The sequence below is a fragment of the Planococcus citri genome, chromosome 1, assembly GCF_950023065.1.
Source record: "Planococcus citri chromosome 1, ihPlaCitr1.1, whole genome shotgun sequence".
NCBI lineage: Eukaryota > Metazoa > Arthropoda > Insecta > Hemiptera > Pseudococcidae > Planococcus > Planococcus citri.
The window spans coordinates 41,304,199-41,330,310 of NC_088677.1; the positions used below are offsets into that span (position 1 = coordinate 41,304,199).

General features: G+C 31.4%; 1 protein-coding gene across 2 annotated transcripts in view; it reads left to right on the forward strand.

Annotated features, from left to right (window-relative positions):
* The window catches only part of LOC135831971 (high affinity cAMP-specific and IBMX-insensitive 3',5'-cyclic phosphodiesterase 8-like), a 109,803-nt gene that overhangs the window by 35,106 nt on the left and 48,585 nt on the right, over positions 1 to 26,112 (forward strand). For both annotated transcript variants that reach the window (XM_065344876.1, XM_065344877.1), the window contains exon 3: positions 4,929 to 5,023. In XM_065344876.1, the coding sequence (XP_065200948.1) occupies positions 4,929 to 5,023 (95 nt within the window). The remainder of the gene's footprint in view (positions 1 to 4,928; positions 5,024 to 26,112) is intronic.

Consider the following 26,112-nt stretch of genomic DNA (forward strand, 5'->3'; position numbering starts at 1 on the left):
TAGAACGTTAAATTGTGTAGCAACATTTTGCATATACGATAATGTCATCAGATAGTGTAACAATAATATTATTACGGCTCTATTAGCATTCAAAGTTTGGTAGTGGTACCTACCTCTAGATATTTTTTCATTGATAAAAACACTTTTTTTTATCTACTCGTAGGAAACATTTGTATTCATATGAAGCTCCATGATTACAATTGTGAGTCATTATACATAATATGGCAAAAGAATAACTTTAGGCGCCCTACCAACATTTTTTTTTTTTTTTTTTAAATATAACTTTCTAAAGTAATTTATATGAAATTATCAATAGTATAAAGTCAGAATCAAATCAAATCACTTTAGAATACTGATGAAGTAATGTAGTATGTACATACATACTTAGGTAAATATTATAGCTACCGAAGTATACTTATGCGACTAAGTACATTACATACTTACATAATTATGCGTAGATACCTAATCCAATAAGTATAACAATGAAACGATGTATTTTATCGAAATATTTCTTTCTGAGAAAATGAAATTTTAATGCAAAATGGTAAGTATGTACCATAGGTATAATTACCTATCCATCCATGCACTATACGATTTCATGTTTCCCTAAAAATAAGAATTTTTTCAAGTTTTGGGCATTAGAGGCTCGCTTTGTTTCATCGCACCCAGATACTTAAATAAATTGCTATAGGAATCTTGAGTAAGTACATATAAATACGTTACTCGTTGTACTGTTCCGGCAAGTTAGTTTGCAGCCATTTTTTATTTCTTCGCGAAATTTGAATTAGGTAGGTATACATACACATAAACCTGGAGATAGGTACTAATAAAATTTGAGATTCAAAACGTCAAATTGTCGAATTTTTTCCTTCAAAAAAGGAATACTCGATACCTATACCTAATATTCGTCGATGTAAACGAAATTACGAATATCATAGTATTGGTATACGTATATAATAGAATTTATAATATGCCGGCTCTATTAGAAAATGTCAATGCGAATAAATCTTTTATAGTAGGTACCTAACAATATTCGTGTTGCCGGATTTGTCTTTATTCCGATATCGCACAGGTACCTACCTATAATTTTTTTATTCTTTTTTTCTCCCTTTCTGTCTTTTTTAAAAAGAATATGTTCAGATTTAACCGAGTGGGTACGGGTTTTTCGAGAAAATTTTGGCGGTAGGATTATATAGAAGAGATGTTGGATTTTTTTTCGACTTTACTAAAGGGCAAGTAGGTATAAGAGGAAAAAACGTGTTTTATGCGGTAGCTATAGGCTTAACCGAACTTTTGGTTCGTGGAAGAGATCAACTTTTTGCCATATATTTTTTGGCATTGAAAACAGTAATATTCCATCGCCCTTAATCTGTCCTTTCGAAGCAGGATTGTTTTAAGATGATTGATTTAGTTGTGTTATTTTATGCATATAAGTTTCTCTCCTATACCGGATTGTCGGTAGTTTGTCATTCGAGTTGTATCAATATTTTTGTATTATGTAGGGGTGCACCTTCGTGTACTTATCATCTTAATTTTTCAACTCTGTTCTGTGATGTTCGAACATACGTCGTGAATGTTTACGTTGGGATATTTACCAACAATGTCGCTATATCGTAATAATTCATCGACTTTTTGGTGCTTCGAGTATATAAGCGAATAAATTCGTTATTTTGTGAAAGTGAATTTCACTCCCTTCTATACCAATTTATTAACATGTAAGTAAGTAGGTAGGTACCTATACATATAATATACATTATATAAGTACATATATCTACTTGTATCTATACGTTTCATATTTTGGTGTCTATATCTAGGTACTTGTTCCATAGGTGATGAATCCTAAGAATAGACGCCCATCTTTACTTAGGTAACAAACGAGTTCTGTCTCACCAAAAAAGCATTAAAAATTTGCTGCACAACTCAATAGTGTGAAATTTTTTTTACAGAATATAGGCCTTTAAAGCAGCGAACATTATTTTACAGATATTTCGGTGTTGAACTACGATTTATATTCACTGTAATTTTATACCCTGCCAACAGGAAGATTAACGAGTTAAATTTTGTTTTCATGCATTTGACGTGAAAACACTTGAAGATTATCGTTCCACTTTGAAGTAAATGAGATTCGCTGTTTGTTAATAGAATGGAAGTTATTAATAAGTAGTTCCATTCTGTTTAAAAGCGCATTTTTTTTTTTACCAAAACGTTGCAAATTCCGATGTCCACTTCTCTAGCTAATTTAGACTGCAGTTCATCCATTACGTACTCGCATATGCCAGTTCATTCTCCTTTTGTTTGCGTTAGGAAAAACGTTCCCAACGATCAATGGCACTTACTTCATTAATAAACGCATTGTGAAATTCGCTCTATAGTCTGTCCATGTTCGGATACTTTCGAAATTTAAAGCTACGAGTAGATAAGCTTGAGTTGCACTGAGTAGCAGCCACTTTGCCAATTCAAGCTTATTCTACACTTTCGCACATACTTAAACTACCAATCGCCGCTTTGACTTCACACATCTTAGCCATTCTTTAGCTTTAGCCGTTCCCGAATCACCATCAACGTTAGCAAATCCGGCAAATAAGTCACTGTAAGGCGGCCACAATATTTCAGAATCCAAGGGTATTAATGAGTGCATAATTAATTCTGTATTTTTGATAAAAATAAAATAAAAACTGTAATAATAAAGATGTAATAAAGGGTAAAAACTAGAAAAATTTTAAAATGTGGCACTGCTGAAGTGCCACTTTCTATTCACTTATAAACTACATACTTATTTTTTAAAAATACTCCCCTCTTATTTCTAAAAGTTGGAGAGGAAAGGAAAAAACCGAAAATCGATAACTTCTATAAGTAAAAATAATATCAATATTATAATAAAAATCATTGACCAAAACTGGTAGTGATATTTTTCAAAACCAAAACCGTACCTAACCGATATTTACCCGATTTTAATGCCCTGAGTCCTGAATTACTGGGTAAATACGTACACTAAATGAAACCGCTATTGTTAAAAGGGACTCATTCCACTTTTTTGAGGTATATGAGTTATGCATGAGTACAAAAGTTACTCATTCCACATTTTTTTTCGGCGTTTTTAGGCCATCAAAATATGCACTGAGTGTTAAAAGGTATTCATTCCAAAGATTCGTGACATTATACTGGAAGGAAATTTCATTCTCTACCATTTTGTTCATAACCATTTTTATTGTAGAATGTACCGTTCGCCCAGAAAATCAACTTTAATGTCAAAAAATGTGATTCAAAACTCGTATTTGACAAAAAAGTTGATTTTCTCATTTTTTGACAATAAAGTTGATTTTCTGGGCAAACGGTACATTCTACAATAAAAATGATAATGAACAAAATTGTAGAGGATGAAATTTCCTTTCAGTAACATGTCATGAACTTTCGGATTGAATATAACAATGGATGTTTATTTCAATTTTTCTGATGAAAAAAACACATTTTTTTTTCGTTGAGTGTTAAAAGGGCACCATTCCCAATTTTTGAGGGGGGCTAGTGCTTTTTGAAGGGGATTCAGGGAAAATTTGATACTGGTAGTGGTTGAAGGGTGTTGAAATCTGTCTATGGTTAAAATCTCATCCAATTCGGTTGATGCTATGAAGAATGAGACAGTTTTTTTCGATTATCTCAGAACCACTTTCGGTGGAACGGTTACCTTTTAACAATAGCTGCTTCAAATACAATGATGTATCCTACAGCACAGCACACGTACATTACACCATAATATAAAATTAAAAAGAAAAATTACCGCCAACTAAAAAATAAAGCATAAAATAAAAAAAATAGGCTAATAATTGTCAAAAAAAATCTGCTAAGTAATTTTAATGAAAAAATTCATGACATCGAAATATTATCGCCAAGCAATGATCACTCAGCAGCTGTGATCAGGAACTAATATGAAATTTCAAATTAATTTGGTACCTACTTATGCATTCATGTACTTATATGTATCTATGTAATGACTGTTGTGTCCTACTCATTATCACAATTTTATTGAATGGGAATTTTCAGTGCTTCTGATTTCTAAATAATGATTATAACCCCATACGACATTGAAAACTTTTTCTTTTCATTTACTTACGAATGTTTTAAACAAAAATGAGGTACGGCACCCTCGGATAAAATATTACTCGACGATAGAGCTGTTATGTTTAGCAAACTTACACTACGTATTTGTTGGATTTAAAAGTTTTATTTTAGTTTCCGTTTCAACGCGTTCATTTAACATATTCATCAATTTTCGTGACTTTTCGTTGAACACATGTCATTTTCAGCATTTCCAATGATGATGTAGTTGGTGCAAAAAACAGTAATATTTTGGATACCTATATGTTTAGCTTAGCTGATATACATATAAATTTACGAAAACTCGGGTAAAAAAAAATCAGAAATAAAATTCAAGCCGAAATGATATCATTTTTAGGAAATCTGTCATGTTATGAGTGAGTAGGTAGATGGGTGATAAATGGGAAGCTATCAATCATACACACTGAGAATGCTAAATTTTTCAATCGCATGAAATTTCTTATTTTTAATCGTCGAATCCTAAATAAAAATGAAAAAAAAGACGGAATTCTTTTTATCTGGTTTGTTTGAGTTGTGTGCGTTAGCATATCTACGTACTTGAAGATACATATAAGTAAGGTATACCTAATACATATTTTACAAAACTGTATTTTATTGGGGGTGAACCATCCCTCGTAGCGTAAATTCCTATCATGTTTATGCAGGATCTTTGAATACGATAGGTAGGCAACTCATACTGCGTACATTTTATATTACTTACCAATACCTATTTGATCTAGATGCGCTCATAGATTTAGATTATTTACTTACTTATTTCAGTATCTACACAATGTGTTTTCGTGTTATTTCAATTTGGGATTTAAAATCTGTTACAGAAACCGGAGCATCGACCCATGTTGGTACGAGCATTAATTCTGATGAAAAATATCGAGATTCAATTTGCGAAACAAGAAATTCCCATGACAACGAGGTAAGAATAAAATTCATTTTTGATTATATTTTGACTATAATATGGCGGAATTTATAAAATAAACTATAGCAATAATTTTGTCGCTTATGTTCAATGTCAACTTTTATATTGGGTATTATTGATCTGCAACCTGCGAGTGTGAAAGTGATGAGATTTTTAGAAATGATGGAAAACCAAGCATTGGGTATTTCAACTTTATATCATTAAAATAATAATTACTTTCACCTAATTTTATAATATCACGGTTTCCTCAAATAAGTATTTTCAAGTTTTATTTTATTTTTTATTTTTTGCATAAGTTTGATTTTCAAAAATTCACCAAAGGTCAAAAAATGCACTTAAGCCCCCGAAATTTTGGCTTGTGGCATATTTTTACATGCTCTTTCGATCTAGCTTTGACCGGTTCAAAAATGTTTCTGATAGTTGGTATACCTTCCTTATAAGACGACGTCTCGGTAATGGCACTGTAGATGACCTAAGATACCCATAGTAAAGGATTTCGAACAAAACTACTTGCGAAAGGTGTTAAGAAATAATATGGTTTCGCGAGACCGCACAATTCTACCGAAAAATGTTCATTCAAGTAAGCAGGACTGTGCTGTACACACATTTTAAGCATAAAGTTTGCTGGAGCCTCGACCAATTAAATTGTTAGACAAATAAGATTTGTTTGAGAAAAAAAAATTTATCATTGTGGAAATTACAGTTCGGATTTCGGGCAGAAATGGTGTGCCTAATTTAGTATGAAAAACTCGCCTCGTATTTCATTGACTGACACGTGTAGAATGCTTCGCGACGTTTGAACTCCTCGAAATGATAACTTATGTTAAAAAGAATTGTTCAAAAATAGGCAACATAATTGGGTAAATTCATTTTGCAGAATTTTTAAACGTCGACGTCGAAGAAATAATTTCGCTCGACCCTTGGCTGCAAGTTATATATTAACGAAGAAATGTCATCGTAAATAATATTTCCAGCGTCATTTGGCATTGTTTACTCACCCCTCCCTCCAAAACAAAGAAAGCTCATCTACCTGTTACCTATTCTAGCTACCATGCTTCCTTTTTTGAGTATTGCTTACATCGCATCGTATAGCACGTAGTGTAGCTTGCTTTGACGTCGTATCGACAAAATATTGTACGTATATTTCACAACTCGTTAATGAATTTGTAAAAAAAAAAAAAAAAAAAACGAAATTGATACGTAAAAAAGAAGAAAATACTCGTTTTATTGATTCCGTAGCTTTCTATATGGTTGGGTTGGCTTAGATAGTGCAGAAAATACGTCGACCATAATTTAAGATAACATCGACTTTGTTTCATTTCAACCACTTTTAGCCCAAACTAAAAGGTATACAGTCCCTATAATTTGTCAATGTACGATGAAAAACGTCACGCTGATATTTCAAATAAACGACAGATATAATTAATTACCAGCTTCACTCAGCATGTTTACCGAATTATACCTCTGCATAACGTTTGAAATTTCAACGAAAATATGAATCGCGAAAATACCGTTTAACTATCTGCGAATACTATTTCGTATTGATTACTAAACGGAAACGAGACGACGAATAAGTAGATACGTTAATCTGAAATACCTACCTACCTACCCATATTACTTATGGTAACATTATTTCGTTTATGGCTCAATTAAATTTATCTGTAAAGAAGTCATTATATACTTTCTTAATACTTACCTACGTACGTGTGAAGATAGCAACGTCGTCGTATAAGTAGGTACCTACGTAATAATATCAAGTCGAGAGAATTAATAGCCTGCCAAATTTTCATCTGTCTAATGTATGTATGTATGTACTATACCTATACTATACTTACGTTATATACTTAGTACGGTACTTACTTAAAATTTGAATACAATAATGATTGGGTGTTTCATGAAACTTCTACCAAACTATAAGGGATTTGCGCACAGCCCATATGTTGCGAAAATTAATATGCTTACAATAGAGGAATCCCCATCACGAGAAATTTTGTTGAACTGAAGGCAGAAAAATATTGGAAAGCGAATCTTGAAATATGTACATGACCAGGATAGATTTTTCGAGTTTAATTTCATTTTTTCGAATTTTGGCTAATTATTGAATAAATTTCAAATTTTGCTTTCGAACCATTCTGAAGCTTCCATTGAATTTTTAGATTTTTTAGTTTTCCAAAAATTGCCATCAGGTAGCCCAGAATAAAATTCAGTGCCTATCACCATCGCATATGCCGCGCCTTCTTAGCGCACTCATAGCCAATTCAATTTTTCAGGCTAGATTTAGAACTTTGTTCTTGTTTTACTTTTTTTCCAATTTTTATTTTTTATGAAACCAAAAATATGCTGCGAAAATATTTTTCATTTTGAGGTGAGGAGGAGCAACACAAATTTACTGCCAATGGGCGGCATCCGCAAAACTCTAAATCCGCCTCTGGAATCAGCTGAATTTCTTTCTTTTTGTTAGACCATGGTAGGTACATGGTTTAAATTTTATAATTTTTTCCCCATTGTATGATTGAGAATTTGTGTGTGTAAGTACGAGTACCTACATATATTAAAACGAAAGCCAGACTATTTCATTCCATTGTTCGTAGGAAATTTTTTCATTTCCCTTATATCTAGCGAAACAGATTGAAATTTAAAGTACCTATGTCAATTGCTTAATGGGACACCCTATATGTATGTAATATACTTATGATTCGTAATTACGAAAAAGATGTTATACAGAATAAAACGTATAAATATTAAAGTAAATATACTTGTTGGAAATTCATAAGCTGAATGAAAGAACGCGACGAGTTTTAAACGGAGACTGACGAAGAACTGGGGAATTTCTCGCGTTTACTGAATTATGACCGAATTTTTAACCTTTCAAGTACATACTTACTTACTTACTCGAGGAAAAGTTTTTTTTTCTGCAGAGATGAAATCTTTGTTCTTAAAAATGAAGTATACCGAACGGTTTCTCAGGATACATAAATTTTTTCTGTCAACAGTTTCGTATCAAATTTAAAACTTATGGCTGGCGAGAGTATATAATTACTCAACTTTTCCATTTACTTTTTGCTGAACCAAAGCATACGAAAAGGAAATCATTTCATCGACGTTGTAAAAAAAAAGAATCAAAAACGTTCCGATGTACTTACGAGTTTACTATTGGAGCACAGGTACCTCTACCTAGATAAATGCAAGCACGTATCTATATACCTACTCGTATATAGTAGGGTGGCTCTTAACTACATGGCAAAAAAATTTGATTTCTTCTGCTCCCAACCCTCAAAGTGGTAACCTCTGGTGAGAAAATAATTCCCTATTTTTTATTTTTTCCATTTTTAAAAAGCTCGAGCTGCGGTGGAGCTCTCAATTTTCAAAAATTTTTAAAAATCCAACTTCGAAGAAAAATGTTTTAAATTCAAAATTTTCAAGTTCTAACACAACAGGTCTTTCTTGAGTAAAATGAACTCTCGTGACGATATTAGCCCCCTATAGGTATAGATATGTATAGGTCTAGGTATGCATAAATCGTGATTTTAAATTACATTTGCGTAGCATTCAGACGAACAATGCATTAAATATATCTATCTACAGACTACCTATTCACGTACGTATTGCTGATGTCATAGAGCGGGGGAGCGATAGAGGGATATAGAAAAAAACATCTACGAAAAGATAAAATTCAAAATTGAATTTCGCATTATCGATGCGCAAATATTACGCAGTGTAGGTATAGTAGGTAGGTATGTGTATACCAGAAAGAGGGGTGTAAAAAAATAAAATCTACTCTGGTACATACAAATGTAAAAGCATTCTAATGCGTTTTCGTTGCTTCAGCTTCACTTATCAACGAAAACACATGCTGCAAATTCAAATTTTTAAATATTTGTCGTCGAAATAGCAAATTTTTACGTATGTTTCACCGCGCACGTTTGTAATATTCATATTTTATTTGTTTCTTTCAAAATACTTGCCAACGAATGCTGACTGCTGTTTACATTACAAGGATACACGGCAAACAAAAACGATGATTTTTTTTTTAAATGAAAAAGTTCAAATGAACGCAAAACACCAAGGACTAAAAGTTTCATTTTTGCGGTATCGAGAACTTTATTTTTGTAATATGATAGAACGTGAATTGTATTGTACATCGTGAAATATATAAAAACCAATTTACCAAGAAATAAATTTAATTAGTAAAGTGTTTCCAGTCGAGCCAGCAAAAATCTCGAGTAAATTTTTCAATAGGATTTTTCATCTTATTATCGTACTTGTATTCTTATTAAATTTCCATTAGGTTTGATTAATTTTAACGAATAGGTATATTCCTATCCTTGTGTATGTGTGTAGTACCTATGCGATGTGTGAGCGTGTATACCGGAGTAGGTACACATACCTCTAGGTATAATATAATATATTATGAATGTGTTTATCAGAAATATTGATTGCTATAGGTAAAAAAAAATCAACATTTGTGTTAGGTATGTTATGTACATAAACAGGGTGGCCAGAAATATCGGGTACCCCTAAAAAAGTTTTCTAACTAAATACTTTGGTTGGTCACAGTGAATGATAATAATGATAACACATGATTGGTTGTTGGACTGGAGAGATAACATTCCACCAATCATATGCATCTATTTCACGTTGCCAACCTATATTTTTAATGAAAAACTTTCTTAGGGGTACCCGATATTTCTGGCCACCCTGTACGTGCTGCCAATGGCTGTTATTGGCTGTCAGTACCTATCTGCTTTTGAATAATTATCGTTTTTAATCTTCAATAAAAAGAGAATTTTATTATCGACGTTAGTGGGATTCTCAGTTTACGTCTTGCTTAAATTAATTTATTGGAAGTAAGTAAGTATTTGTGTATGTACGTAGGTACCTATCGTTTTAGTTCGTGGTGTTGTATGTGTGAGGAGTTCTTGTGTGATGTTACGTATTAAGCAGTAAAAATTCATGTTCAAGTATAGCTAGTAGAATTAATGAGCAAAATGATTTAATTTTTCACAAATGAAAGAAATACTTGAAGAATTCCTACCAACAGATAGGTATTGATTCATTATTTATATTACACGAGTACGTACCTACTACCATAGGTATTATCCACTATTTCATCCGTTTTTCTCAGAGAATTTTTTCAATCAGAAATTATGTTTGAGAAACTTTTTTTGAAAGTTGATGAAGCACAGCCATTGAACAACATGAAAATTAGTATATACCTACAAATACATGTGTGTAGTTGTGTAGGTATTATTACGTCCTCGTGTTCTTTCACAGTAAAAAATAAATTCGCCTACCCACATTATACGAACTCTGAGCCAAGAGGGGAAAAATCAGGAGGAATCGTGTCTTTCTTTCTCTTTCGACTTACGCTTCAATCGTAACCTCACTTTCGAAGGTGGGTTCAATTACTCCTGGCGTGGCGCGAAACCTTTAATAGATACCTACCCATACATGGTATTCTGCATAAAATTATCAATAAGGTAATGTCGAAAATACAATCTTCACATAGATACCTTATAACCTAATCTAATTTACAGATAAGAGGTATGGGTTGAATTATGCTCCTGGCGCAGAACCCATGCCGATATTATATTCGCAGTAAAAATATCTAAAGTGTCGGAAAACCTGCCTTAATCTGAACTAACATAACGCAGCCCAGCTGTAAGTCGTTTAGTTACTAGTTTAGTTGAATTTTGTTTCTGGTGCAGAACTATTATCTAAGTAACTACTTACAAAAATACATAATATATATTGCACTCACTTTAAAAACATTAATTAAGTAGATAAGTATTTTAGAAAGCCTACACTTAATTTAACTTGGTCTTGGGGGAAAGGGTAGAGGTGTTCCAGTTGTATGACGAAACGAATGGAGCTAGTTCATTGGCAAAATCCAACCTTTCCGTAAAAGATGGAGTCGAATTGTGCTCCTGGCGCAGAACCCTCCCCTGCGTTATACTCTCTATGATGATATCCACAATGACAGAGATCCTACCCTAATTTGATTTAACTTGATTCAACCTAGTCTGCGAAGCGCGAAGTTGGCATTTTGCTCCTGGCGCAGAATCCTCGTGCTTTAAATCCTTGCAAATATCAATAATGCATAATTATCAAGAAATAATCCTATATGAAATTCCAACTTCTGGAACAGCACAGAACATGAGACATTTTTTAAAAACGTTTTCCTCCTATTTTGGATGAGGCTATGGTTTGAAAATTAAATTGTAACATTTCTTGTTTCAGTAACATAAATTCTAAGATGCGTTTTTATGAATCAATTATAAATTCAAAAATGAAAATCTGATAAAACGTGACTGTTTTTCGTCCAAAATCTTTTTAGAAAGATAATTTCAAATAGGGTGCGCATTTTTTACTAATGATTACCCATGTGTAAGTATAGGTAAATCAAAAACAACGCAGGAGTGCTGAAAAATTGTCCGCCAAATTTCGCAAATTTTACAATTTGATAATACCTACAGCTTTTCTTGAGAACATAATTGGACGATCCCGACGAGAAAGAATGATCGTCAGTATAAGGTCTCCAAATAGAATATCGAGAGTATAATAATAGTGAAAACCTTTGACCTTGGTCATTATCAAAATCGAACTGATTCTACAAATTTACGATGGTATATGGTTACTAGTGTATACTATCGATCGAAACGACATTTTAGTCTACGTAGCCTACTCGTCGAATCGAAGCAACTTTATCATCGGTCACGCTTAAAATGTCTATTTTAGAAAATGAAGTGGCAAAATTTTCAAAATTTGAAAATTTTAAATGTTTTTTGAATTTTGGTCGCTTAGTTTTTTTCTACGATGTTTTCGCAGTAAAATTTTTACTTAACGACGCACTTGGCCTGTACAGAGAGAAATCAAGAGAATTGACGTTATGAAAAATTTATAAAAAACTGGTCATCTTTTAACTTAGGTACCTGATTGTATTCCTAGATTGTTGAGTAATGAGTTTTGAAGATTATTGATTCACTGATTACATGATTAATACGTGAGAGAACTTTCTTTCGCTTAATCGAAAAGCTAAGTATGTGAGAGAAATTGTTTTAAAATTTTACGAGTATTCTCGTAAATTTCAATCACTACCCGTAAACTCTTGAATTGCGTAAATTTCCATAGAAAACGTAGCCTGCTGAATTTGAAGTACGGATATAGGCAATACATACGTATGACCAAATTTATCTACTAGAGCTTTCCAACTTCAATTCTTCATCTCTCGTGCTCCAGTCAATCCAATTCAAAGGTTCAGAAAAAATACTTAGTGTGTGAATTCAACCATGGTTTACCAACGTTCATGTTGGAAGGTTTAATTCGTATACAATTCTCATTCAGTGATAGTACTTTTTCGTATATTTAAATTTTGCACGTCAATACAAGCATTAAGAAAAAGCGATGGTATTGGCATATCCGAACGCCGCTGGAGAAAACAAGAAAACGATACTATAAGCATTTGATTAATGAGATAACATCTTATATTTCTCCGGCTTTAGAGAAGATAGGTATTCGAAAAATTATGCCGAATTCGATTTAATCGCTGGTATATTCGGCCAGAAAAATTATTTATGTTAAAAAAATATACTTACCTACGCCGCGCCAGCTTGTACGTTTACGCATGTATACTTACTGGTAAGTACATTACATACATGCGGTAGATGTGGAAGTGATATGATTTTTTTACCCTGTATGGCACGCCACGCCGAAGTGAAAAGTAAAATGAAATGAAATGAAAAATGAATCCTATGTGCAAAAATTCGCCTTCAGGGATTAACGACGATGATATAGGTACTTACTTTCGATATCAATAACGTTATAGATACATATAAACACGATTTTTTTTTGTTGTTGTTTCTATGGTGAATGTGAAAATCATAAGCCTCGAAGGTGTATAATGGCTGATGGCGTCGCTCTTCGTGATTTTCCTATGAATTTGCAATTATTGAAAACACGTGTTGTCATCGTTTCGCATCAGATTTTGTACATACAGATGCGGTGTAATTGACTAGTTCATAGCTATCGATAGAATGTATATCTACGTATTCGAATGTATAAGCTACCGTACCCCTTATACCCTCCATCACCATTCACCACCCACCAACGACGTCATGTAGTACGAGACTCATTAGTACAAAATTCGGCGACGATGTTTCGAAGAGAACTTTTTATCATTTATGAATGCATTTACTTGCGCTGAATTTGTAATGAAGTAAATCTTAACTCCACCTTTGGTATTGAGAGCTAACAAGAAATACATTTACACATCGTTTTGGTTTTGCATTAAGAGCATTTTCGACGAATTCGTGATTTCCGAGCTGGTTTTAGTTTTCGAAGACTTCGTCTATACAAAGTTTTTCTTCCAATGAATTACCCTTCTAATACCTATACCTACCTTGCTCCGTTTCGGTGGTGTTTATTTCACCCAAGTCATGTATAGCGTTTGCGTTTTTCAAATCGGCTGATTGACAATGACGACAACTCTGCTTCGATTTATACGTAGGTACTTACAATATTTGCTTAATACCTACTCAACTTACTATTCGCTGAAATCTTTCCAAGTTTTTTTGACAGATTTTCTTAACATTTTACCCCAGACGCCCCTTCCTCCGAGTCTGACCAATATTTTTCCAACTAATTGGCCAGAAGTGGTTCGAACAAATTTTAAAAGGAGAAGTTAAAAACAAAAATGTCGAATTAGAAATTTTCATTTTTATATTTTCATTCATTTGATTACGTTTTTGGAATTTTTCGAGTTGATTTTTCAATTTTTGGAGCATCATTTTTTTATACGAAACGTTGATTTTTATGACTTCAAAATTTTAAGATTTTAAAAGTTGGTTCTCAGAAAATTACGTAAGTTACATGTATCTATTACCTATTTGTAAAAATAGTAGTGAAAGTCCGAGCGGAACGAGGGCAAAAACTTGAGAAAATTCACGTTTCCTCAGAAGTAAACATTATATTTTTGATGATTGTGAGGAGTAAATTTTTCTACCCTCCAACTTTGGTCAGTGAACATCATTCTTAATGATGTAGGTAAAAACTTGATTTTCATCGCTTCAAAATTTTTAGTTTTTAGGAAATTATATCTAATAGGTATGTACCTACCTATTCACAAAAATGTGAAGAAACACCCGATCGAAGCGAGGGTAAAAGCTCTTAAAAATTCACACTTCTCCAGGATTAAAATAACATTATTTTTTATAAGAAAAGTCAATTTTTCCACAGGAAAGGAAAATGATGGCATAGCGAGGGCGGAAGATTTTGAAAATTTATAATTCAAAAAGTGCAAAGTAAAAATCAACGGTTTTTGGTAATCTTTTGATTTTCCTAACTCGTGCAATTTCTTCCCAACTTTTCCCAAATTTCTCAACTCACCCAATTTTCCTGAAAATTGTCAACATTTTTGCCAACGTTTTTCTGTCTGGGGATTCCCGTTTAGAACGCCTCTGTTCACAGATCATTGAAACACGTTTTCATTTTGATTAGAGTAAGGTATCTATGTAAGTAGTTAGGTATCTTTTACTAGGAGGTAACTATACCTATGTCAAAAATACCTTGAACGATTGCACTCCATTCTTCACGAGAATGTGGTTCGATGTAGGATGTACGACGTGTTTGAGCGCAAGACTCAATTCGTAAAGGCCGATGAGGCTAAAAATTTGTACGTATACCTGTATTCATAATTATTATCATTTCATAAAATGGTACCAAGGCACCAAATTATGTATTATCATATCCGAAAAAAATCCTAGGAATTTTTTCCGCATCAAGTACATACTTACATATTATAACACTCAAAGATCACCTCCCTCTGCACTGAACAGAGACTATGAAAATAAGTACAGACGAATACTTGAAGCTTGAAAACTGATATGGTTTCAAAAAACGTAGTTACCTATTCAATATTTGCATTCGTTTAATGAAACAGTCTCTCCGGATTGGAAACACAGGTACAAAAAAAAATCAATCGCTGCAAAAGAAAATGATGAAATGTAAATTTACATTTTTTGTATAAACGCGTGGGTACCTATATGAAAATTATGTTGGTTTTATGAAAAATACATGCATCGAAATATTATACCCATAGCCGTACGAAGAGTAATTGCTAGAATTTCAGCTTTCACTCGGGGCATTTAATATATTGAAATTAAACGAAAGCTGCTAGTGTAAACCTATAGTTTATGTTGAAAATTTTGACAACGAAAGTTTATACTGTCCATGTGTTTTAAAAAGTTTTTGTTAAAAGTTCAATCACGCTAGTTCGCTACCATTTGAAACAACTTTCGAGTAAAGTTTCGTTGCTCAGCCGTTCAAAGACATGCAAACTGCTAAAGGAAACCATATTTTACCACCAGTTTTAAACTTGGTTCGTAGCAATGATACCGACAAGGCCAGCAACACTTTTCAAAACGCGAGTTTCAAAATCTGTCTTTTTTCCCGCCGCTGCATTCATTAGCAACTGTTTGTCCGATAATATCATAACTTTGTCGTCAAACCAAACTGTACACTAGTTTTTTCCTCCCTCGATATCGCTCATAAAATAATTTTTCAATTAAGTAGTTCTAGTTTTATTTTCCGAAAAATACGCCAGCCGTTTACTGAATTTTTTAACGCGCGTCCCTACTTTCAAACTTTTCTTCGACCGAAGTGAAGCATTTTCCTCGAATTTGAGGCTTTTTTTGTCGAAATAATTTTTTGGCTGGTGGTGTAGATGAAACTTTCATATACAGGTTGGTTCAGGGCAGAAATTGCTTTCTACGCATTAAGTAGGCAGTTGTAATTATAATTGGTGTGTGTGTAAGTATGTTTGCTCAAATGTCAGGCTGCCGGGGTGCCATAATGAAAATGGTACCGAGTTAAAAATTTTCAACTACGAGGTTGTAAAAACAAGATCAATAAAATTATTTATTCTGAAAGATTGATACCTCAAGTTGAAATTATCGTTTATTTGGAAACTTTCAAAAAACTTTTGAATTATTTATGTAGGTAGGTTTAGGTATATGTATAAACACCAGTCTCTTAATGAATTGGCGATTTGATTAATTTTTGACAAATGTTTGATTAAGAACGCAGTTAAGATTCCACCGCTCTCCCTCTTTGTTGAATGGATGATTTTGGCAAACTTTTTGGTAGGTACCAGTAGATATAAAATGTATTTCCTGGCACTGGAGTAAGAATTCTTACAATACTTTTTAAATTCAAAAGTATGTGGAAACTTATGTGAAAAATTTCACATAAACCTTCACATAGTTTTTCATTCAATCAAATGCAAAAATATTTACAAAACTTAGATATTGAAATGAAATGCAAAATTTTTTGCAATACTTAAACATTTCAAACAAATGCAAAAATTTCATCAAAACCTAAACATTTCAAACAAATGCAAAAATTCATTCAAAACTTAAACATTTCAATGAAATGCAAAAATTCATTCAAAACTTGAACATTTCAATGAAATGCAAAAATTCATTCAAAACTTAAACATTTCAATGAAATGCAAAAATTCATTCAAAACTTAAACATTTCAAACAAATGCAAAAATTTCATCACAACATTACCATTATACCACTAGTTAAAGAAAACATTATCTCTAATAAAGCGGTAACACAAACACCAACACCTTTATCATAGAAACTGATTCTTTTAACTAATGCACCCACCAGATGTGGAGGTTGTTATTGAAGAGAAATTTTTGCATTTGATTAAAACAAATTGACATTTTTTTTTTCTTTCTATTATAAAATAAATAATGAACACTATTGAAAAGAGCCACCTTGAATTAATAAAAGATTATGTTGATTGGGAGGGAATTTCAGAATATCAAAAACTATCAGAAAATTTCATAAGGGAATTCAAAGGCAAAGTAAATTGGAGTGCAATTTCAAAATATCAAACACTATCAGAAAACTTTATAAGAGAATTCAAAGATCAAGTACATTGGAAAAAGATTTCAAGATATCAAGATCTATCTGAGTATTTCATAAGAGAATTCAAAGATCAAGTAAATTGGGAAAGGATTTCAGTTCATCAAAAACTGTCAGAAGATTTCATTAGGGAATTCAAAGACAAAGTAAATTGGGAAGAAATTTCACGTTATCAAAAACTATCAGAAAATTTCATAAGAGAATTCAAAGATCAAGTAAATTGGAGTGCAATTTCAGAATATCAAAAACTATCAGAAAATTTCATAAGGGAATTCAAAGGCAAAGTAAATTGGAGTGCAATTTCAAAATATCAAACACTATCAGAAAACTTTATAAGAGAATTCAAAGATCAAGTACATTGGAAAAAGATTTCAAGATATCAAGATCTATCTGAGTATTTCATAAGAGAATTCAAAGATCAAGTAAATTGGGAAAGGATTTCAGTTCATCAAAAACTGTCAGAAGATTTCATAAGGGAATTCAAAGACAAAGTAGATTGGAGAGCAATTTCATGGTATGAGATGCTATCTGAAGATTTCATAAGAGAATTTAAAGACAAAGTAGATTTTAAACGGATTTCAAAACATCAAACACTATCAGAAAACTTTATAAGAGAATTCAAAGATCAAGTTGATTGGGGTATAGAATTTCAAGGTATCAATATTTATCAGGAAATTTCATATTTATAAAGTTCAAAGACAAAGTAAATTAGTGCGCAATTTCAGAAAATGAAAAACTACCAAAAGAACTTAAAGACATAGTAAATCGCAATATTTCAAAAGACTTAATTGAACATATTTTATGTAACTTAGACTCAAGTAATATTCATATTGTCAGACTTTAATGATGTGAATAAAAAACTTTTTTATGAAAAAATTTTTCATAAAAGATGTAAGATTAATTTACAACAGCTCTATTTGTGAAAGGGTTATAAGTAGAAACAACATTATAAATAGTTACAATGTGTATTACTGTATCAGCAGAAAGAGCTTCCTTGAATCTAAATTTTAATTTTACGTTTGTGGTACTCTCCTTTATGCTTTCAGGTTGGCAGGTACAATCAATAGCTATTATGGGATATTTGTTGACATAATCATTTAAAGAACAAATTGGTTTCCCTTCATTACCATAATAAGCTAGTTTGAAATTTTTAAACATTTGATAAATTTTATTATAATCATTTTCTGAACTATTTATATTTAGTTCAGTTTTAGGATAATGTTCATTATTGTTGAGAACAGCTTGAACGTTTTCAAGGCCACATAAATCAAATTGACTATTATCCACTTTGATGTTATCATTTCTATTTTTTTGCATCCCAATAAGAATAAATATTGGATTCCCATCACAAGTATATTCACATGTATACTTTTTTGTTGTTATACCAGTTTTAAACTCATATCCCCAATGTCTAAAAATTTGTGGTAAATCTTTTGAAGCCAGTATTTGTTTTAGACATTTGTTTTCCATTTCTCTTCTCAATTTTACCTGTGACATTATTAGTGCAACATCTGTAAATTTTATAGTAATAGTATGTTCATTTGCAAAAGTACTATCAACTTGAAACATATTATTATAATTATTGAGATGGGTTTTTGTTAACCTTAATTCATGTGGGACGTGAAATACATAATCCTTGTGATCCTCATGATAACCAAATAGTGTTTCTAAAGAATTATACAAAGTAAAATACCCAGATTTGTTCAGAACATTTGAGTTTGGAGAGGAGATATTCCAGCCTCCATCATTGTAAATCGAATCAGAACCAAATGAAACAATTCCTTTCATAGTAGTAACCACACCTGGCTCTTCAACTGAATCTATTATTTTATCACATTCCAAATATTCAATTTTTGAAAATAAATGTGGTAGTGGATTAGTAACAAATGATATTTTTTTCAAATCAAGTTCTGCTACAGCACTCTTGTCAGAATTTTTAGTCACTGTAACAATTCCTTTCACAAGTAATCCACTTCTATGTGGATGGGTAATGACATCTTCATTGTATGTTCTTATACGAATTTTACTGTTTGGTTTATTTATATCATCTTGTGGAGAGGGTCTGTAGACTACAAAGTCTTCACTTTCAATGTAATTTTGTATCATATTTATAATAGGAAAAATTTTTTTTATTAAAACTTGGATTTTAAAAGTTCTTCATTATAGAATTTCCCTTCAATTTCTTCACCATCAGTATCTTTAATAGAATAAGTTACAGGAGTTGTGTGAAATATTTCATCAACTACAAAAATTTCTTTAGTCCAGTTATTCTTGTACTTGTTATCAAAAACTTTTTTATATGCAAAAATTCTAACTCTATCTCCCTGCTTAAATTTCTGATTCGATTTACATTTGGGTTTATTTTTGTTAAATTTCATCAAAATTTCTTCTGCATTATCCTTATCAACTTTAATAGGTGGCATACCAATAGTTCTATGAACATCTTTTGTGTTATATTCTTCTAGTATTTTAGGTAAAATATCAATCCATCTGAAATTCTTCCTCATCTCAAAATAAATTTTCAACTTTTGATTTAATGTTCTGTTGAAACGTTCAATTATTGCAGACTTTTCCTCATTATTGGTATGATACATTTTAATGTTGTGTTTTTTCAACATTGTCTTGAAAGTTTGATTTACAAATTCCCCACCTTTGTCCACATGAAGTAAATTGGGTTTTCTTTTCGAGATTTTCAAAATATTTTCAAAAGCATCTGTAGCTGCTTTACCTGACTTATTCTTCAAAGGTTCAATCCATACAAATTTAGAAAATGTATCTTCAACATTGAGCATATATTTAAAACCATCATTTTCTTTGGAATATTTGTCCATAATTAATAAATCAGCTGCCCATAAATCATCAATACCTTTGGTTACAATACTTCTTTTACAAAACTTTTTCCTAATAGGTGCATGTAATTCTTTAGCTTCTTCCATTTATTTATTGTATATAAAAAAATCCTTTAAAACTTTGTTTAAAAATTTCATTCACATTATCACAATCTTTATCAATTACTAGAAAGCCATACTTAGTTTTCCAACAAATATTGCACATTTCCAAATATTCATCAAATGTTACTAAATGCGAGACATGATTATCGTAAATGTGTCTCGAATTTCTAAGATCTTGCATAAAAATTGCCAGTAAATTAAAATTATCTCTTATACATTGTTTTGGACATTTTGAATAGGATTGAGCTAGATAAAAGCAAGAAATATTGTAATGTCTTCCTCTCAGATAGAAATTTGCTATTTTATCTTGAGGGTCTGTCAAAACATCGTCAAAAATTATAACTGAATTTGGTTTCATTTCTTCAGGTTCTTTCAAATCTTGAGGTAATATAGTACTAAAACCAATGTTCTGTTCTGACGATGTTCTGTTGATAATATCTATTATGTTTTTCAATCGAATATATTTTTCTTGATGAGATGTTTTTGAGCAAAGATAAATATGGGTATATGTATTTATTTCCATTAGAATTTGAATTAAAAGATTGGTTTTACCACAACCTGATGGACCAAATATACCAGCTCGAATTACATTTGGAAAATTTCTATTATATCGTGGACCCACCTCCTTGTAATCATAATTTTCAATTTCAATAGGTATATCACTTTTAACTACTTTTATAATACGTTTTTTCTTCATTTATATTAGGATTTTTTTTTTGTATTATAAATATGAGATTTGATTTAATAGGCGAACGTAAAGGAGAAACTTTATCTTCTTACATTCACACAATATTTAAAAATAGAGTTAATCTGTGTTCTAATAAACTCTATGGAGTTTGTTTACTCATTCTTAGTCTCTTTAATTCTTTAATGAATGTAAGAAAACATAACAACAGGTTTGATCTTGTAGATGATCAAGGAAATCACGAGGAAATTTATATTCCAGAAGGTGCCTACGAAGTTACGGATATTATCAACGCTATAAGAGATAAAAAATTCAACTCTTTATATAATGTTGAGAGAAAAAATATACGATTTGATCTTTCAGAAGATGAAAAGAAGATGATTCCAGTTCCAGAAGGAATTTATGATGTAGATAATCTAGAGAGTACAATCAAAGCAAAGGAATTTGATAAACTAAGTACAATAATACAAAAAAGGGAAGATTTACATCTAGATAAGTTATTAGATAAAGAGTGTCGTCATTACATTCACATTCCTGGAGATAAGTACAAAGTAGAAGATATCTTACAAGCAATTAAAGAGAGAAGGTGTGCAGCAGATAAATTGAAAATGAATTTAACACCATATACTCATAAAGTAAAGATAATATCTGAAGGTAAAAAAGTTGACTTTAGTGTACCCAACTCTATTTGTAGAGTTTTGGGTTATAGTGAAAGGGTTTTAGAAAAAGATGTAACACATCATTCAGATAGAATGATTGACATTTTTCCTCTTACTGCTATTCAAGTAAAATATAATTTAGTGAATACAAATTATGAAAATGGAGAAGGAGGAGGTGGTGTAATATACTCCCACCCCTGGTCAGCTCCAACAGGTGAAAAATATTGGATAATCCCATATCACTACTTATACTATGAAATAAATACACATTCTTTCAGGGAAATTGTAGTTCAGATTGTAGATCAAGATGGTAATCTGTTGGATTTTGGTGATGAAAAAATTTATGTAGCATTGGATATTAGAGAAATGTAATTTTAAGAGAAATTCTCTTAAAATACTTAGAACTCAGCTAAAAATTTCAAACAAAGATGTCCACAAATAACTTGATTGAAATTTTGCTTTTGGTCAACATTATAATATACATTCTTTTGAAAATAGTTTAGTACTTCACTAGGAGGTCTTTCACCAAAAGAATCAAAATAAATTATATAATCATCTTTCTTGAAAAAACAAACCCAATGAGATCCCGGTCCAATAGAATCATCTAAATTGATAATCATGCTTTCATTTCTTCCAATTTGTTTTGGTAGTTGATCTTTCATAAACACTCCCCTAAAATAAGGTATACACAATTCCTTTGCATATAATTCTAGTTCCATATTGGATAAGGGTTTAATAGGAATTTTTATTAACCTCCCTTCCTCTTTTTTTTTTTTGCTTTCACATTAACCCCAGCACCTTCAACAGGTTTTCGATGAGAAGCTGGATTTAAATATAACCCCTCACCTTCAACAGGTTTTCGATGAGAAGTTGGATTCAAATATAATCCTTTTCCTACTTTCTTCATAGCTAATTTGATATCTTTAGAATTATTTATAAATTGCAAAACCTTTTCGTTGTTTTCCAAACCTGTACCAGACTTTACTGGTTCCTCTAGTATATCAGTTAGTTGTTTGTGAAGAGGTTTTTCTTCTTTATATCTTTTTTTAACTTCTTCAACTAACTGATTGTTTGCTCTATGATTGCTATAGGCATCAAAACCATTTTTAATTATGGATGATGCCGCAGCTATAGCTGGTAAAGCAGCAACTAGAGCAGGTAAGAAACCTCCAGTTTTATTATTTGTGTTGATAAATTCCAATTGTTTTGCAGACAACTTTATCTTGACTGATTTCTTTTGGGTACGCGCTTTGCTGATTTCCTTCTTTTGATATGTTGTCACTGGTAAATAAGTTTCTTTCATCACACTGTTTTTTGTTCGAATCAATTGTTTGTGATCCAAGTTTAAAGTAATTGGTTTCCCTAACTTTATTCCCTCTAGAATTAACAGTTGCTCTTTTTCATCTAAATTGACAGGAATTTTTTCATAATTTTCCTTTTTCATACCGGTACCAAAGTACCTTTTTGCACCCATGACAGCATCCACAAGCTGAGCTTGTTTTTCCAATTTTTTACTTGTATCTTTATCACGTGCAATATTTGAAGCTTCTCTCTGTAATATATAATCAGCTTCATGAAGTTCAGCAGGATCTTCCATCAATTCATAAGCAACATCATGTCTCCTAGATGCATAATCCAGTTTATTTCTTGGTTCAACTCCTTTCAATATTTGTAAAGTTGGATTTGTCCAGGGTCCAGTAAAATTATGATCTTCTAAATGCATGGGAGGTAATGGAAGCTTCTTTATTGCCCAATTTGCAACTGTACCCAACATACCACTACCTTCTTTCACTTCACCATCAAACATCACCTTGGGAATTCTTTGTCGAATTTTGTCATTCAATATAGTTTTAAAGTTGTTACTATTCATGTTTATTACAGAAAAAAAAATATCATTTCTTCTTTTTGCGTCTAATCACTTTTTTTCTAAATTTCCAAATACTTTTCAAGAGAATCGTCATCAAGAAAATACATGTTTTCATATTTTGATGCTGGGAGCTTGTTCTCCCACTTTGTGTATTAGAATTATTTCCTTCACTACTACATGGAGAGTCACTATTCATTTTATAATAGGAAATTTTTTTTTTCAAAGTTCTTTAAGTTCTTGCAAAATCCTAACAATTTCATTTCTTAAATGAGGGTTGGAATTTCCAGCTTTCTTTTCACCATACAAAACAACTAATTTATCAAACAATTCAGGCAAGTTATCCCAATAAATATATTTATCCCCAGATGTGTTGGCATACAAATTCATTTTTTTGAGATGATTTAAAATTGGTACTATTGCCTTACCATCTAAAGATCCATTTCGAATCTTTAAGTAAGTTGTAACAAATTTTTCTAGATAAATATCTATGATATCATCAATTTGATACAACCCTCCTCCCTTTTTCAGATATTTATCTATGATATCATCAATTTGATACAACCCTCCTCCCTTTTTCAGATATTTATCTAGCAAAGGTTTTATTACAGAAATGTATTTGATTCCACAACTTGATTTCACTCTGGAAGATGGATTATTATTTTGTTTATAACTACTGGTTTTATCAATAATTTCCCAAAAATCCTTTAAATCTTCAGAATCATACTGATTTGGATCTGGATTTTTCAATGTCAACAACTGCCATAAACCATGAGTTCCTTTAAATTCAATACCACCTTTAAACTTGATGTTATTACCATTAAAAGTAATTTCTTCATTGCCAATCATCCATTTATTAATGTCTGGATCATATCGAATCCCAAAAGTAGTATCACAAATTTCTTTTTTATCATCAGCAGCATAAAATTGTAAATATTGTTTTGCTATTTCGCCAAGAACATTTTCATGAGAACTATTCCACTCAAGCATATTTTGGGTAGGTTGTGGGAAGGTTTCTGGAAGATTTTGGGAAGGTATTTGGAAGGTTTCTGGAACATTTTGAGTTATTTGGTTTCTAATTTTTTCTAGTGGTGTAATGATTGGCTTAAACTGTTCTTCCAATACTTCTTGCTTATAAATTTTACCTGCTTTACTTGCCTGATACATTGCCTTCAATTCCTTTCTTATATTAACATTTTCATTTACTAAATTGTAATTATTGCTCATTTATAGTAGAAAAATTTTTTTTCCTATTATAAAATGAAGTGTGCTGGTATTATTCTGTTTACCCTTTTTGTATCAACTTTACAAGAACATGATTTATTCTTCAGATCTCAAAAAATAGTCAACAATGATGGGGTTACACTATTTTGTAATGTTACATTTTCAGAACAAGAATTTGTGTATCAGCTGGAATGGCTTAAAGATGTTCCTTTTGACATTCCAGAACGTTTAAGTATCAATAAATTTGAATATTTGAATTCAACATCGAAGAAAAAGGTTGAGGTTGTATCATTTTTGAAAGTTATAAATGAAGGACAATACATGTGTCGAATTAGAACAAAAAAATTTGGTGAATCTTCAAGTAACTATTACTATGATTATTTGGTAGTGTCGCAGCAAAATTTAAAGAGTCAACAGCATTTGGTGACAAAAACTTGGGTAAAATTGCTTATGGAAACAGAGGGAGTCAATACAAAAATTGAATGTGTTTATAATTTTGAGAAATTTCAGTCAAATAATAAGTGGTTCAATTATAACAATGAATCCATCATTTCTAATGAGCGAATTCGTACCACAGACTTGTTTATTGAAATCAAAAATCTAACTTTTACAGATCAAAATGCGTACAGATGTGTGAGTCCAAACAATGAGTTTTATACAGCTTTAGTGGTTACAAAAAATTATAAAAAGTGGTAATATCTTTTAGAACAGTGTTCTAAAAGAACAAAGCAGTTAATTAGATGAATATTTCCATCCTAAAGAAAGGAATATTTTTCTGCATATTTCATCACATTCCCTCTTGTTGCCAAGTGAAATGAAATCTTCTGGATCAAAATTGTGACCATCTTTCAACATTAATTTATGTAAAAGAAATTTCATATTTATAAAGTTTTTTCTATGGCTATTTATCAAATCAAATTGATTGGAAAATTTTTCAAAATCATTTAGAAGTTGTTGTTCTAAATGGGAAATATCACTTGGTTTCTGCCCTGTTAAATTAGAATGAATTAGAATATAATCGTCATAGTGTTTATGATAACCTAGTTCTTTCAAGAAATAAAAAACAGTTGATTTTTTCACTTGTCCAAATGTAGATAAAGCTTCTTGTAAATGTATATAAACCTCTGGACTTATAAAATCAGTTTGTTTTCCTTGATATTTCTCCAAACACTTTTTGAAATTACTTAACCTATTGTAGTTTGAATTTTGTTTCTTGAAGCAATGAGGTTTAGAATTATGTTTGTAGTGAATTACCTCGGCAAAACATTTTTTGCATATTAAAATATTATCTCGATCTTTGAAAAATTCTCGAGTACTTCCACAGTTTTGACACCTTTTGGATGGATAATACTCTTTTTTTGATACATTGCATATGAGACCAAATCTCTGTGAAGCTTCCTTCATAATCTCATAAGGAATGATTTTTTTCATTTCATTCAAATATGTATTCACATTTGTTTTCATCAAGTTTTCTCTCGTTCTCAAATATAACATCAATATGCTTTCTGAAAATTGAAACTTGTCCATGTTTTTAAAATCATTCACAACTTCAGGAGAAAGAGCATCCTCAATGTTGTATGTTTTCACTCTTTGCTTAGATTCTTGAAATAATTGAATATTGTTCCTTAAAGTATTTGTTATAAAATTATCCAATTCTATAATAGAACTCATTTTATTATAGAAAACAATTCTTTTAACTATTACATTTTTTTCCTAGATACCCAATCTTTCAATTCACATATGAAATCTTCTGATAGTTCTTGATTTTCT